Here is a 17,543-nt window from a genome sequence, read left to right as displayed (position 1 = left end):
TACATTTTGATGCCCCCCACAAGGTGGTGCCCTGGGCAGCTGCCCACCTTTCCCAATGGGCATTACACCCCTGAGGTGTTAGATAAAGTAGTACGATTTATCTGCAGGCTAAACTTTCATACTTCTCATAGATGACAAAGCTCATAATTTCATTTGCTAACTAAATGGCATGTGGCTCCCCTGTTCTCAACCTTGGAGATCTCGGGGGAGCCAGGATAGAGACTACCTCCTCCCAACAATTAGGGTCCCATCTCAGTTTCAAAAGCTCACAGCCTTCCGGAGTCTCAAGCAACAGCACAGCCCCTCTTCACTTCAAACTTTTATAATGTAGGCCTGAAGGCTAAACCAATGGTTAAGAAAACAAGAAACTACTGTAAGGGACTCAGTTTCTTGACATTATCATTTTTGATAAAAATCCCCCAGTGTGTTTTTAGGGGAGTGTTGTGCAAATCTAGGACTTTTCTTAGGTTTGTAGGAAGATCTGTCATTTGTCCAAGGCACCAGTCTCTGGAACCATGCTGAGATATTTTAACAAGTTGGGGGGACCTGCAGGGCCTTTCAAGGGGCCACCTTATTTTTCCCTTCTGCACTCTTTCCTCTTTCTCTTCTCTGAAAGCCCCCATAGCTCTCCTTTTTTTCTTGCTTCCTTATCTCCTTCCTACTCACCAGCCAGCCTACCTTTATCTGCTTGTCTTCAGCTTTTCCTTCTTCCCTTCCCCGACACTCTCTACCCAAACAAACTATGACTGAATTGTGCAATGCCAACCATAAGGCCCATTGCATGGTGGGGACCTATTAGGACTTTCTGGGTGCACTTCATTTTCTCCTCTGTCCTCTTCCCCCACACTATTTTCTCTTCTAGCAATCCCCCTTTTTCCCTTCCTTCTCTCTTTCCCCTCCACCCACCAATTTATCCTTTACTTGTCCCTTCATCGTCAGCTATATTTATTATTTATTTATACCCTGCTTTCTCTCAAATGTGGACCCAAAGCAGCCTATATAATTCTCATTTCAGTAATGACAGCAATGCCTTTGAAAGTCAACTTTTGTCAGCTGGTTTTCATATGTATCTTCGCAATTGGTAAATAAGTAACTTAATATGTCCTTTTCCAATAATCATTAATTTTATGTAATTCATTTCACACGTTTAAAATGAAAAATGTGCAAAAACAAAGAGGTCTTTTCTTTTCTTTTTCAGTCTTAGCTTTGCGACATCGACCAGACTTAGTGCCAAGCACCCCGTCCTTATTTGAAGCAGCTTCTTTAGCAACCACAATTTCTTCTTCTTCCCTATATGTAGATGACAGTTACCAACATGATGGAACGAGGCTTTATTCTAACAGGTAATACAAATAATTAATTTGTATGCACTAGAGATGGGGAGGACACATTCTCCCTGCCTTGCCCTGGTTTGATTGTGTTATTATTTCAGAACAAAAAATATATACTACAGATTGATTGATTGATTGATTGATTGATTGATTGATTGATTGATTGATTGATTGATTGATTGATTGATTGATTGATTGATTGATTGATTGATTGATTGATTGATTTCTCACCCTATCCCTAAAGGGCTCAGGGCAGGTCACGATAGCAATGCATACAATCCATAAAAACATTTAAAATAGAAATATACAAAAAATAATAATACCGTAATTGTATCAAGTTCCCAGTGGTCCAGGGAACTGAAGGTTTGCAATATCCCATTCAAAATTGATAGGAATCCTCCATTTGCCCTCCCAGTTGACTCTCTGAACTTGGCAGAGAGTATAGCACAAATGACCTAATTCGATGATTTCTTGGGATCCAAAGAAGAGCAAGAATATTGCTGTGTGTACGTTTTACTTTCAGGGGCTTTGATCATATAGTCCATTTCATAATGAACATTAACAGTGCAATCCTATGGAGAGTTAGTGTAAGCCCATTGACTTCAGTGGGCCTAGACTGAACTAACTTATCATAGAATTGCATTGTTAATTACATAACATTTCTTTTCTGAACCAAATATTTGAGTGTAGTGTGGCAGCAAGTACAGAATATGGTTCCTAGATTAGAATTCTATCTCCCATGGCTTCACAGTGCTGTATTAGGGATTCCTGCACTGACCTATCCAATAGAGCTGTGGGGAAGGAGGATGCCATTCAAGAGTGTTTTCGTGGTCTGTGTTTCATAAGAGAAATAGTGTACTCAAGATGCTTCTGTTTTTGTAAAGTGCTTTCCAGGTGTCTTGTTTGAAATTTTGACAGCCTCAATAATTTCTCCTGAATTGGTTTTTCAAGCCATTCTTTGTCTGTTCTAGCAAGGGGGAAATAATTAAATGTGTTAAAGTTATGTGTCAGACTTCTCTTGAGTAACTTAGAAGCCAGTCTTAAGCTGTGCTGAAGCTCTGAGAAGCTATGTTTTAAGATAAGCTGATTTAAGTGGCAGCTTCCAGTAATTTACATACATACATACATACATACATACATACATACATACATACATACATACATACATACATACATACATACATACATACATACATAGGCATATACATTAATCATGAAGTTACAGGACGAAATACAATAAAACAAACAACCAATAATTTAAGAAAAAACGTCACTGTCCAAAATAAAACAAGTTGTATTGTTGATGTAAATATTCTTGATACATAATTACAAAATGAGTTCATATCTCTGCCAGCCTTTACACAAACAGTTACTGTGTAGAACAGCATATTTGTCCCTACTCCTAAATGCCCTGAAACAGAGATAAATATCACATCCAACAAATGATTGAATGCTGTTTTCAACAACTACCACCCAGTGTTATTTGACAGCTTCTGAGTATATCAGAATTGTATGTGAAATAGATTTAATAGTTGCAGTTGAAAATTGCCCATGATAAACCAATTTGGGATGAAATGGCTTCAATTAAATGGGTTTTCACATTTGTGGAGAAAGCTATGGGTACGTGCTGCAGCTGCCCAATTCTCCTTGAATGTATCCAACACCAAAGATGAGTCTTACTTTTTGTCATCCCCTGATTTGGATCCATTTGTTAGTTGGCATTATTGTTCATTAATAATGATAAATGCTGTGGTCTAACTTTCTTTCTAGCGCCCTCTGTGTTTGGACAGGCACTGAGCACAATGTCAGAGTTGTATTTACCTCCAACAATTTGTTATATCCTGTCTAAAATGATCTTCTCTTTCCCTCTCTGCCTCTCCCTCGCTCTGCTATTTTCTGCAGTCAGCACTGCTTTCTGAGCTAGAATCTTAGTTGCAAAAATGATGAAATATAGCGCTCATTAAACAAGTCATTCTAGTGTTTTTCTGGCAAACACAGAATGTTTGTTTGCATTTAGCTCAGCACTGGAGAAAGTACCAGCCGGAGTAAAATGTTGCTATGTGAGATGTGAATAGAGAACTTGCTCCTGCCCATATTGTTATGTATGTGTGAAACCATGGAGACTATACGTACAGATGGGTCTCCTTGATATGTAGCTGCAGTACTTGTATTTTTTTTCCTTCAGACTTGTGTAAGCATACTTTTTGGGAAAGGGACACTCCATCCTACAAATCTCTTTATGGAGAAACCACACTTTCAAAATCAACATTTCATTTTCTGGGGGCCCTGCTCCATTCACTTCCGTTATGTGGCATATTGGCAGACAATATATAGCACCTGAAAAATCCACAGCATAAATAGTATGTTTATAGCTTAGTATGAACTAAACAGGAAAAACCACCACAGATGAGTCTGTGAAGCCTGACCCATTCTGTAGGTGTGTCTAGTTCAGCTTTTCCTGTTTACCCCAATAATTATAATCACAAATTGTCTTTTAAATACTGTGTGTATTAAACAGATTGAAAGAATGCAGACATAGCAAAAAGGCCGCCTCGAGCTCTTGATGAAGTAGACACATCAAATATTGCTTGAAAAATAACAAAGGCACATAGGTTACACCCATCCCATCACCAATACTGCTAGTAGCCTCTAACTCTGCAGATTTAGACAGATACAATTTTAATGGTGTCAAACATTCCAGTGTCCAAAATGGATTCCTGTAAATGTAGCAAACAAAATGGCGGCTCTCTTGACAAGTGAATCAGATGAATAGTGCATAAACTTGACACTCCTCATATGGGCACCATGGCAGCAGGCTAGCTTCTGGGCCTGGGGAGGGGAAGAGCCGGTCTGCTGGGAAGCAGGGGGGCGGGGCTCAGCGGCAGGTGGCTCAGGCAGGCAGCACAGTGGTAGGCCAGTTCCTTCCCTCCCCAGCCTCTCTGGGGGGCGGGAGTAGGCCTATGGCCCTGGCAAGCAGCTTGGCTGGTGAGCGGCGCCCTGGCATGGGGGGAGCCGCCGGGCACCGTCCAAGTCACCGCACTGCAAGAGAGGCCGGGTGCAGGGACCCAGCCGGCACCCGGTGCCCCCCCATGTGACAAAATGCCGTGCGCCCAGGGATATGAGATACCCTGTGTCCCCATGGCCCCTGGGTGGGAGGTATATTCTAGTCCTGAGAGTCCCTGATTGGCAGATTTTTTGAACAAAACTGAATGGCCAAACAATGCAATTAGATACATTTTGTGAAGTGAAAAATTATGTTGAAGGTAGAATCCCACCCTCTGCAGCCATATAGCTTAGAGCACACAGTAATTCCACAAGGCTCTATTATATCCCTTCACAAATAGCTAATATGCACGACAGCTCATCCAAACACACTGAGACCCATGTGAGCCATTTAGCACCAACCAAATTTCTTCTGAGTCTTGCCTTCAGCACCTAGACCTTAGCTGTTACCTAAACCTTTGTGCACTGTGGTCTTTCTGCTAAAGGTATCCAGTATTTGGGATAAATGAGCAGGACCATAGGTGAATTACGATAGTAAAACAAAAGAGCGCTTTGGCTGCAAAGGAATGGATCCATCTAGTCACAATTAAAGTGAATTGCGCATAGCTAGTGAAAGCCTTTGCATAAAGTGAAATGAGAATTATTTACTGCTTGGGGGAAACCATAAATGTGTATTTTAACATAGTATTTGATTTTCTTTTCATGCTCCTTGTGTGTTCCTTTCACATCCAGTAAAGGATTGCCTTCAAGTTCAACATTCACCTTAGAAGACAGTGCTATCTACTTGACTTCAGAACAGAGCACAGTAGAGACAGAGAATGATAATGCTTCTGTGCTGGACGTATACTTAGTAAGTTGCCTAACAGCACTGCTTTTTAAAACAATGTTGATATATCCATACAATGTGGGTTGTATTCTCCAAACTTGAGCACTTGCTGTTAACCAGCCTCCCCCCTTCCCCCCCCCCCCAAAAAAAAGACACATTTTGTGGCAAATATAAAATTCCTTCCCTGGAGATTCTTGTGAAGTTGAAAGACAAGGTTATCCGATTGAGAGCTGTCATTTGGAGGAAGAGAGACATGATACAGTTGTTCTTAAACTATAGTCTGTTCATGGTTTTGTAGCTGAATTTGCACATAAGTATTGATTCTCAGTATTGCTTTGGTTGCCAAAAAACCTTCTCTTTCTTTGTTGAAGTGGGAAGTGCTTTGCCCACAACAATTTAGTGTGGCACTAGATTTGGTATGTGCTGACTGGAAATTTTCAAGAATATCGATTCTTAAAATTCCGGCAGCAGATTTTGCAGTCCCTTAAATAGGACGATGTAAATATACCACTATAGAGAAAATGTCCTCTCATAACTCATGGCTCTGCTTAAAAATATTGCTTGTCTCCTTAATTTGTTTTTTTTTTCTCAATATAAAGGCAAGAAGAGTGCCTGTGACCTCTTTGCGATCCCCTTGGGAAATCCCATGGGTGTGGTAACTTTCCACAACTTTGTATGGGTTAGCATTCACAGTTCTTCTATTCTAGGTTCCTTTCTTATCTAGTCGCTCTAGTGCCACTTGTTTGTACTAAGACCCGGATGCCATCACTACCCTTTTGTTACAACTCCACAGGCTTTTCCGTGTAGAAAAGCTTTAAACATAAAAATGCTTTGCAGCCTCCAACTAACTTGATAGTATAATTAAAAATATTTAAGAAGAAACAAATGCATCTTTTAAGCATTTTTTACTGTATTGTTCCACCTAAATAATGTTAGCAGTCACATCCAGAATTAAAAAGAATTCCTCAGTAATTAGTGATGCTTGGAAAACAATTCCCCCAAGGTGCATATGGCTTCCAGATACTAGCTCAACCAGCCTCTGTGCAGTAGGTGAACAAAAATCATAGCATGTTGCTGATACAAGTTGAATGCTTCCATGGGGCTTGTGTGGGAACACCTAGTCCAGTGATGGCGAACCTATGGCACAGGTGCCAGAGGTGGCACTCAGAGCCCTCTCTGTGGGCACGCGCAAACAGAGTTTGTCATGTGGGGGGGAATCGCTCCCCCCCCCCAACACATCTAGCCTGGCCTGGGCCGCTGGGCTCGATTATTAGCATTAAACCTAAGACCTAGTTTTGGGGAAGCCATATAGGTAACCCTGTTAAGCACCGTTAAACCCCACTGATTTTCAAGCAAAGAACTAAAGCACGATCCTTTACCTGGGGGTAAACTCAGTTGCTGGCAATGTGGCTTGCTTCTGCGTAAACCCTCCTAGGGTCGTGAGTCACCCGTTCGAAGAGTTGCATGGTTGCTTCAAAGCAAAGCCACCAGCTACCACCAAGTTACTCCCGAGTAACGCATGCCTCAGAGCCAACCATTTTCCCTAAACTAAAACCTCAGTATTCGGGTTAAATTGCCGTGTTGGCACTTTGCGATAAATACGTTGGTTTTGGGTTGCAGTTTGGGCACTCGGTCTCAAAAAGGTTCTCCATCACTGACCTGGTCTGTCTCTGTGATACTCCAAATATTCAGAGAAAAATGATTATGGGCAAAATGAAAGCCAAAGTCATGTAATGTCTTTTATTAAGACAAGCAAAAATGACACAACCAATTGTGCAAGTTTTTGAGGCAGGGTATTAAAACAACAAAGTGGTGGGTGGACACACACAAACTTTTCAGGCCTTGGTATTATGACCTCTGTGTCTGCATCCTGTCTGCTTTCTTCATTGGATGCAGGGTGTGGCTAACTGATATTGGTTTGCTATGAAGAAGAAGCAAAAGTGGAAGCCATCCAGTTGAAAATATAGCATTGAATAGTTATTTTTAGTTCTCAAGTTTGATTCATACATCCCTTGAAGATTATAGATAGCTTCATTAAGCCACAGTTTGCTTGGACAGCTTGTGGTGACAGGCAATGTGAATGCTTTGCCACATCTGAACAAGTGTTGCTCAAAACATCCAAAAATATTTCAAACTGTGAATTCAGACAGAAGGTGTCTACAATCTTGGCATACATCTGAAAATAAAATTGTTCCCACACTTGGTCATTGACTGCACTCTACCAGTAAGCTCTGTATTTTATGGGAATCCATCCTTTTGCACATTGTCTTAAAAAGAAAACTATAACGCATTTAATAAGTCTGCCTGGGAATGTGTAACTATGCCAAATACAAAGAACAATGGGTTCAGTAGAGATTGTGTTGTCTTAGAACAGCATGTAATACCTGCAAGGCTGTGCTACAATTAACCACTCATACTAAATGTGTACAGCTTAAGACACAATTTATATAAAGTGATCTTGCTTTGTGCAGCCAGTTTCAGCAGCCAAAAAGTATGGCATAATAATATCCTGTTCCTCTTCCCAGGTTTTCAAACCTGATGCCAGTGTGCCAACATCAGAAACTATTAAGGTGTGTCATTATGGCATATTGCATGATCTGCTGGGTTTCAGAGAATTCACCAATGCAGTTTGTATAAGAAAGTATACCTAGACTCTTGCATTGGGTCAGGTTCATAGAATGGTAGAAGACGCATAGTATCTCCAGGAGGCATTTGGTAAAAACACTCTGTTCTATAGTTTGAAACATCACTATACTGAAGGATCTCTGCACTTCTTTTAACACTTGCACATTGCAGCAGAGAAGAGGACAACTTCCGGAGCATATAAAAATATTAATGAAGTATCATGAAATGACGAACAATTCAAGAAAGTGAGATGGAGGCGGGTTTGTGCTGTTCTTGGGGTGGGAGAGACAATAACTCTGATCGTTGCAAAACGTGGGGAACATGTTCTGCCATAGTAAATGTTTAAGAATTAAAATTGTAGAACATTTAAATGGATGTGGTTGAGAGAAAACCATGCCATTAATAACCAGTAATGTCTTATGAAAATCATGCTTTGCATTCCACAATAATCATGGTTGCAGAAGTGTACTCAGATAAAATATGATAAAATCCAAACCTTCCGCTCAGTTAGTGCCATTTCCATATTCTGGATTGATTTAATTACAGACTGAGTGACTATAGTTGTATTCATTATCACCTAGCCATCAGAGCAGCTGAGAATACACATGCCTGAAAGTTCTAGGCACTTTCTTGGGTCTTACTCAACAAATTGGGGGGGGGGGGGGGTTGAACATTCCTACATGGATCCTTTTTCTTTTTCACAGTAGGTGTGCTGATATTTGGAACTTTATAAGCGCATGTACTTCAGTGGCTAGTTACACCACAATGCAGAGGCGTAGCTGGGCCAAACTGCGCCCGGTGTGCAGTCTATATTTTCCATTCCTTAGTTCATTTCCTTTTCCTAGAACTTTTTCAGGCTGGAGAAAAGCCCTATTTAAAGTTCAGGCTTTAAAACGGCCTGAAGGGAACTATACTTCCCAGGAGATCTTGTGAGCCCCAAGGTCTCCTGGGAACTGCAGTTCCTCAGGCCGTTTTTAGCCTGTACTGTGAACAGGCCTTTCTTTCAGCCTGGAAAAGTTCTAGGAAAAGGAAACGAACTAAGGTAAGTGAGGGAAGGGGAGTGGGGGGGTGCCGCGGGGGGAAGGGGGAGGGGCCTGGGGGTGATTTTTCGCCCCCCAGGCGTGCGCCCGGTGCACGGCGCGTGCACACACACCCGTCCCCTTGCAGCTCTGCCACTGCCACAATTTGCGGAGGTGACAGTAGCAGCGATATCTCTACAGGTCAATTCTTTAAAATAAACACAGCAGTCTCTCTGTTCCAAGCTTTCAAATGTTTGTGACAAAGCAACTAAAAGGGGAAATCATCAATCCATTGGTGTTCTGCTCTAGCATTAGTATTCGTTTGCATAGCACCTAGTCACCTAGAGTGAAAAGCTTTTATTCAAGAAACAAAGTTTCTGTGAATACAATCAATATCTCCTTTGGTTTGAAAAGGTTACTTGAACAGTTGTTTTCATGTCACTGGGTACAGATTATGATGGGCATTCTTAGCTTGGGCAAGCTAAGGGTACCTTTACATAAACATGCTGAAATGATGGGTACTCAGTGTGCAGCTCTGGAGGGCAGTCCTTTTCATGATGCAGGAAATCAGATAGAGCAGGGGTAGGGAACCTTTAACACTCAAAGAGCCATTTGGACCCGTTTTCCACGGGAAAAGAAACACTTGGAGCCGCAAATAATTTTTGACATTTAAAATAAAGATAACACTGTATATATAGGGGTTTTTTTACCTTTTACTCCGCTCATTCTGAGAAGCGCGTGGATGCATCCGCCCTGCTGCCTGCAGGGCGGGCAAGGATGGGGCCAGCAACTTGGCCTTGCCGGCCGCTGGGAAAGCGCCTGCCCTACTCAAACGGGGTGGGCGAGAGGGGAAGCCTGCAGTGTGGCCCAGCCGGCCACAGGCATTTGGTGCGCCCGCCCTGCTGCCTGCAGGGTGGGCAAGGATGAAGCCGGCAGCTCGGCCTCACCGGCTGCCGGGAAAGTGCCCGCCCCGCTCCAATGGGGTGGGCGAGAGGGGAAGCCCGTGGCGCAGCCCAGCCAACTGTGGGCAGTTGGTGCGCCTGCCCTGCTGCCTGCAGGGCGGGCAAGGATGGGGCCGGCGGCTCGACTTGTGGAGCCGCAGTGCAAGGGCAGAAGAGCCGCATGCGGCTCTTGAGCCGCAGGTTCCCTACCCCTGAGATAGAGTAACTAGCACAGACAGCAGAAGAGGTAATGCTAATGCTACTGTAGCATCAAAACAGTAGCATTAGTTCTGAACCCCATCAATGACCTCCTCATGTGCTTTCACACTATTGTTCACATGAATGGTTCCCTCCCAATGTTATCCTTACAATAACCCTGTGACAGTAACTGGCTAGTTTAGGTTAACAGTATCTGGCTTCTTGACACTCAGTAAGCTTCATGGCTGAACTGGGTTTTGAACTTGAGTCTGTTGCATTTAAGTCCAGCACTCTGGCCACTATGCTACCCTTGGCCGATCATACACATGTATGTGGGGGGGGGGGTTGCCCACCATTACACATGTGCACTAGTAGATGAGAATGTACTGTGATATCAGCTGTGAAGCTCTAGAATGTATTTCCTTACAACATTTTTGTGCCCTTTAATAGGATTCTGTGATCAGTCCTTCTCAGGGGCTGTGATATGAAATATTAAAGAAACCATCGAAGAATTAACATGCTTCGAGCTGTGGCCTAGTTGGGGGATTTTTATTAAGAACTTGGGTTTTTCAAGATTATAACTGAATTGGGATTGTGCTCTTTCCATCCATGTGTGACACCCAGAATGAGTTACCTGTTAAAGTTAGCCCCAGTTGCAATGAGCTATTTAGCAAGCTGGAATTAAAATCAGTCATCATAAGTATTTCCCCCCCCCCCCTTAATTTATTGCTTAAAATATTTTGTCGAAGGCTTTCACGGACGGAATCACTGGGGTGCTGTGTGGTTTCCGGGCTGTATGGCCGTGTTCTAGCAGCATTCTCTCCTGACGTTTCGCCTGCATCTGTGGCTGGCATCTTCGGAGGATCTGATAGTTGGAAAGGAAAGCAAGTTCCTTTCCAACTATCAGATCCCCTGAAGATGCCAGCCACAGATGCAGGCGAAACGTCAGGAGAGAATGCTGCTAGAACACGGCCATACACCCCTTAAAACATTTTGTTTGCTGCTTTTAATTGATCTTGGAAATGGCTTGGTTTTATTTATCCAAACCCAATACTGCCACCTATTGCTTAAAAATAGAGCAGACAAGACAGTATCTCTTTATCATTAAAATATTGTTTGAACTTTTCAGTGTTCCTTTGCTATAGTTCAGAACAATATAATAAAAATGGGTGTTGTCAGACACTGTTTCTTACCTCCTGTTCATGTGTTGCTCGAAGTTATCATCTTCATAAGATAGTTCTGAGAAGTTTTCATATTCTGGCACCATGCTATAAATTACTTGTACTCTGAAGTACTTTTAATAGACTTGGAAATTTAATTAACTTGGATTTGCATATGTGGGGAAAAGCATCAAAAATAATCATTGTGGCAATGAAGTTTGATGATAACTCCAATACCTGACATTGTCAAGGATGCAAATTACATTATTATTTAAGTAGTTCAGTTCAGATTGCATTGCCTCAATACATCACAGCTAGTGGAGTACAATTCCAGTGAGCTTTCATATGCCCAAATAATGTTGTTTAGGCTATCTATTAGTGGCTACCTTGCCTTATAAACCTTAGTTCGTTGTGACATCTAAATGCAGACACTCCAACAAAACTGGGTTCATTGTTTGGCATCAATCAGGAGTTCCAACTATCTGGTTTGTTTAACCACTTAATGATGTACTAATGGTTGTGATGTCTGAATTTACAAACCATAGTTTGTTGAGTAGCATTGATTCTCTGAGCCTCTTCTCTCTGCCCACCTGCCCATAAATCTCTCCCCTCTCTCCTCCAGCAAATGGATGTTTGCCACTATGGCTCAGCAGAGGGTGTCCCCCTCCCTCCTCTTTGGGCTGCACACGAGCCTCTGCTTAATGTGATCAAAGGATCCTTCTCTCCTCCCCACCCCCCCGCCATCTTTGCCATTTGCATTTCTGACTCACACTTTTGGCGCAGAAAGCGTTGGGTGGGCTACAATGGCAAGGTGAGAAAAATACAAAAGTTCTACCCCGGATCTGCTCCTGCGATTTTTTCACAGCACTGGGGTTGCTCAGGGTATTTAAAAAGTACCACCTTGGTAGCAATTTCTGAAATTTGCAGAACAGATGTGATACTTCAGGGCGGTGCCGGCACGCTGCAGCTTTGGGAGCCATGAAGAATCCCCGAATGTATAGGTATATTCTGCATGCTCACACTGGTGCAATTTCGCTGTGAAAAACCAGCCCTAAAAACCATAAACTGAGAGTTAAGAACTGGGTAATTTCCCCCTCCATTTATTCCCCCCCCCCAAATCCTGTGAACTTAGGTTGAAAATGTGTGCAGCTATAGAATCATCTAGTCCAAGCCCATTTTCAATTCAGGATCAACCTAGAACACACCAGTCACTTACTGAGTTTCATGGCAGGACTTTCCAAGCTTTGTGTAACATTCCAAGCACTGTATCACACTGTTTTTGGCAGATGTATCCAAGGTTTGTGAGCCTGCCGGAAACTTTGGAATTCTGATGCAACCACAAAATGGCTGCTGCAGGAAGCCATTCTTACCACAAAATGCCATGGAGTGAGGTTATGCATAAACCTAGGAACAACATTTCAGGCAAAATCTCTGATGAAAAGGATGTCTTTTAAAATTAACATTTTGTTTACAAATATTTTCTTGCATATAGAGCCAGTGTGGTTATGGTGTTGGACTAGTCACTAGGACCTGTGAAACTGAGGTTCAAACCCTACTTATGCCATGGAAGCTTGCTGGGTGACCTTGGGCCAGTCTCACACTCTCAACGCTAAACTCAGCTAGTATTTTGGTGGGGACTTTCAAGGAATACCAGGGTCATGATGTAAAAGCAGTCAGTGGCAAACCACCTCCGAGCATCTCTTACTTCGAAATCTCTATGGGGTAGCCATAAGTCCTCTGTGACTTGAGGGTAAAACCCCCCAGCAATATTTCAGGAAGAAGCTCTGATTAAAAGGGTGTTTACAAATATTTTCTTGCATATACACTTAGTCACACAGTGAAGATTCTTGTGCTGTGGTATTAGCTATTTCTAAAGCATTTTTTTAAAGCTGCATAGCCAGTCAGATCTCAAATGTCTAATCAGAAACCCTTCTGGGAAAACTCCCACTAGCCCAGCCTATTTTCTAAAAATGCTTGGCTGGTTCAGGGAAGTGTTGACTGGTGCCATGGCACCCACGGGTGTTGTGTTTGGTACTCCTGTATCAGTTATTTAAAGCAGTAGCATTCACATTCACATTTTAACAGTCTGTTAAGTGTCTCAATTGCCAATGAGTTTATAATAGAATTTGGAGTTGCTAGTGAAAGTTCTTTATTATGAAGCATAAGCATAAGCATAAGCATTTAAATTATTGTCATTGTGCACGCAGAACGAAATTTACAGCAGCATTCCTCGATGCACACAATTTCAGACTCATACATCATACTCATACAATTTCATACAATACATCATACTCATACAATTTCAGACTCATACCCCATCCTCACTTTCCCCTTCCTCCACCCATCCCTACACAGCCCCAAACACATCAACACGAAGCCACGGAGTTTAACATAGCCACAGCTCTAGAGTAGAAGCTGTCTCTAAGCCTCTTTGTCCTAGATTTGATAGTCCTGTATCGCCTACCAGATGGTAGCAGTTCAAAAAGAGAGTGTGCTGGATGAGACGGGTCCCTCAGAATATTTTGGGCTTTTTTTAGGCTTTGGGAATTATAGAGTTCTTCCAAGGAGGAGAGAGGGCAGCCGATAATCCTTTGTGCAGTAGTGATCACCCTTTGGAGCGCCTTCCTATCTGCCACTGTGCAACTAGAGAGCCATACACAGATGCAGTAGGTTAAGACGCTCTCTATAGCACAGCGGTAAAAGGACACCAGGAGTTTTCCATCCAGTTGTTGCTTCCTTAAAAGTCTCAGATAGTACAGTCTTTGCTGGGCCTTCTTAACCACCACGGCAGTCTGTATGCCCCAGGTTAAGTCCTCTTTAAGCATAACGCCCAGAAATTTAAAACTAGCTAGAAGCAGCATCAGGGGAAAGCATTTAGACTTCTATTGCCAGAACTAAAGGTTGAGCGCCAAAACACCTTCCATTATGCCCCATGTCATGCCCCTCCACATCACATAACACCACCCCTTAACACCAGTTCCCAAGGGGGGTTGGCACCCCTCCAGCCTTCACTTTTTTGTTTATTTTGTATATATTGTATGCTGCCTTGCATTTATTTAGCTATTTGTACACCACTTTTCTTCTGGATGGGTACCCAAAATTTCTTCAAACATTGCTTTCTCCCTCCATTTTATCCTCACATCCCTGTGAAGTAGGTTAGGCTGAGAGAGAGAGGGAGAGACTAGTCAGAACACCCAATAAGCTTCCATGAGTGGGGAATGGAAACTGGATCTCCTAGATCCTAGTCCTGCACACCATTTTATAATGAATGTTACTTAATCTATAATTATTCTGGACTTTTTAAAAGCGGTGGTTGTTTTTTTACAAAGAAGTTCAGGTAGCCTCAACCAGGGCCAGATGGAACTCTCTCTATGCTGAGATTAGGACCCTATGGGACTTTGTTCAGTTCCACAGGGCCTGTAAGACAGAGATATTCCACCAGGCCTTTGATTGAGGCAACATTTGTTTACTGTCAGCATTGCTGGCCTCCCAAATATTCCCCACCCCCCAGCTTTCTCCCCTTTTTTCTTCTGTTAAGGAAGAACTAGAAAGTTTTCAAACTAAGAAGGGAGGATTTGTTGTTTAATTGAGTCTGACCAATGCCGTCTGAAAGTTATATTTTTATTATATGGTGTTACTTATTGGAAGTATTGTTTTTGTTTGGTTATGGAATTATTTTAATTGTTAGCTGTCCTAAAGCCTGCCTTGTGCTGAGAAAGGGCAGCATATTACATCTAATAAAATAAATAAAAGAAGAGTTTGGATTTATACCCTGCCTTTCTCTTCTGTAAGGAAACTCAAGGTGGCTTACAAACTCCTTTCCCTTCTTCTCCCCATAGCAGACACCTTGTGAGGTAGGTGGGGCTGAGAGAGGTCCAAAGAACTGTGACTAGCCCAAGATCACCCAGCAGAATCAAACTTAGTTCTTCAGATTAGAGTCCATTGTTCTTACATCGGGGGGGGGGGGGTGGAATCCAGCAAAAAAATATTTTTTAAACACAAAGAATACTTTTTTAACACAAACACAAAGAATATCTGAGAACCAGATGTTTTCAAAGTGGGAAGAAAGCTAACATTGTGAAGAAGTTCTTTGTTACATTGAACCAACTTTATGTATGAATGTTCAAAATGATAAATATTAGCACTGTATCAGATACTATTGTAAAAGCTTTTGAAAAGAACCAAATGCTCTCAGCAATGAATGTTATACAGTATTAGAAGACTCATCTGTGATATCTCTTTTTTAAAGGTTGGGTTGTTTATGTGTAAAACATTTGCATGTGAAGGATAAGAGTGGTGATTTGATAATGCTTGTAAAATGTTTTTTTTCTTTTACTTTCAGTAACAGTGCATTTAAAATGAGCCTATTTGAAAAAAAAAAGCATTTTCTGCACTCCTGACTTGCCAGGAAAAATGGCTGAGCCTAGAGTCCATAATCAGCGGAATGTCTGTGGAAAGTATCAAAAGGTTCTTGAACTATGGGAGAGAACGCCTTAGACTCAGCAGATGAGATGTGAAACATTCCATACTTCGATATGCTGTGCTGTTGCCTGCTGAACTGTGAAGAACTGCATATGCCATAGTTAAGCTGCTTTCTCTATTATTGCCAATCATCTTTTTCAGGACTTGAAAGTGGTATTTTCCTATTGACTCTGAAGTGATTTTTCATTTGCATGTATTCATTGATTGTGCGCACAAACAATATATTTAATCCGCTTTGCCTATTTAAAGAGCCATCATCACAGTGATGAATATTATGTAAATCAATTCTGTTTTCCCCTCCCCTTCCCCCAGAATTATAATTGCTCACATTAATCTCATACAAGGGTTAGTGTAATATGTCTGCACATACTTTATGGAAACTCTTCTGTAAAGAAATTTTCACTGTTTATTAGTGAAATGAAGAAATGCTATTTATAACAAGGCCTTATGTTGTGTACATAGATTGTCTTTGAAATATTTGTGATTAGATATATTGCTTGTAAAGGACAAAAATTACATAATTTATTTAGTATATTCTACCGTAAACTATAGTTTTATTGACAAATAAAATATTTTGTTCTCAAAACAGTGTTGCACAGTGGCTTTGAAGCGGCATAATGGTAACTTTCCAAAATTGACTTCTTAATTGTAGTACATTAATGTAGTACATTGTTTTTTTTTATAAAATGGAATGAGTTATCCTGTACACCTGGAAAAGAAGATGGTGAGCAGTGCAAAGAATGGTAAACCTTGAAAAAAGAGAAAAAATACAGTTGATGTATCTATCATATGTGGCATGAGAATATTGCAGCTCTCTCACCGTGGGTCATTCATAAGAAAGTAGTGAAGAGGATCTACAAGTTATTGTGATTTTAACATGAGGATTGTGGTTGCAGAATGCTAAACTTATGTCTAAAGCTGTTTTCATGAGAGAGATGTGCTCTTGTGCCAAATTTGAGCGTTTTCATCTAACAGAATGCAAAAGTTAACATTACATTTGAGCAGATGTAAATTTTACATTAGCACTGAAGACCGATTTAAGTATATACTTCCCAGGTGAAAATGATTTTAGAACTATGTTTAATGTTGACAGATAAACATTACAAGAGATTAACAAATGCCACTTCACAGTATGTACCAAATTTTAGGAGTGACCTATATTCTGTTAGGCAACCAGTCTCTATATTGACATTCCCCAGGGAGGACAACTTCCTAGCTAAGGCATCTGTTGAGTAAAATGATGGAGGCTCAACAGACATAACTCCTATGCAGAATTTTAACTCTCGACAATGCCACTGCTAAACCTGATTTGCTAGTCTTTATATGCTCAAAACTGTGCTATATTGCTTACACTGATTCGGGTATGCAAAACTATTTAAGTTTCAGAGAAAATCTGTACTGCAACTAATAGTACAATAGATATGGTGCTATAGTATTCCAGAGTAGTCCTGATTAATCTAATATAGCAGTTTCTAAGAGTTGGTTCACGTTCTAAAGCTTCTGTATACAGATTGGGTCAGTAGGCCCATATGTGCAGTTCTTTCTGCTTTCAACATATGTGATACAAACATACACTGACAGTATGGCCAGCTCGCCCAGTTCTTCTGTGTCAAAAAAGTACTGCTGGCAGAAAGGGTGCAGGTGAATGCCTTATTAATTATGATTGAGTGAAACAGCCCAAAATTATTGCTACAGCTCTGCTTACGCTCAGGCATCCTGCTGATGCTTCTATCCTTTTGACACCTTGACAGTGACCCAAAAAATCTTTCCAATATTGAAACACTTTTGCTCTGCTAGCAATCTTTGTCGTATCGATTTAACTAATGTATCAACCGTCCTAGTACCATAATTTTACTGTACGAGGCTCACTTGATAACCCCCCTGTTATGGGAACACTAGCAACTATTATACTTCCCTCTGTGCTACCATATATCAGCCAGACCATACAATAGGGCTGC

At 41.4% G+C, this 17,543-nt stretch overlaps 1 protein-coding gene across 6 annotated transcripts in view; it reads left to right on the top strand.

The window, feature by feature from the left end:
- PIP5K1B (phosphatidylinositol-4-phosphate 5-kinase type 1 beta) overlaps positions 1-16,173 on the top strand; it is a 104,067-nt gene extending 87,894 nt beyond the window's left edge. For 4 of the 6 annotated variants that reach the window (XM_048504072.1, XM_048504070.1, XM_048504071.1 and 1 more), the window contains 4 exons: positions 1,199-1,343; positions 5,067-5,184; positions 7,686-7,730; positions 15,446-16,173. In XM_048504072.1, the coding sequence (XP_048360029.1) occupies positions 1,199-1,343; positions 5,067-5,184; positions 7,686-7,730; positions 15,446-15,448 (311 nt within the window). In that variant the 3' untranslated portion in view covers positions 15,449-16,173. The remainder of the gene's footprint in view (positions 1-1,198; positions 1,344-5,066; positions 5,185-7,685; positions 7,731-15,445) is intronic. The other 2 variants (XM_048504073.1, XM_048504075.1) reach the window with 2 other exon arrangements.
- The last annotated feature ends 1,370 nt before the right edge of the window (positions 16,174-17,543 follow it).

This window comes from Sphaerodactylus townsendi, linkage group LG07, assembly GCF_021028975.2.
Source record: "Sphaerodactylus townsendi isolate TG3544 linkage group LG07, MPM_Stown_v2.3, whole genome shotgun sequence".
Lineage (NCBI taxonomy): Eukaryota > Metazoa > Chordata > Lepidosauria > Squamata > Sphaerodactylidae > Sphaerodactylus > Sphaerodactylus townsendi.
This window is presented reverse-complemented; position numbering and strand designations above follow the sequence as displayed.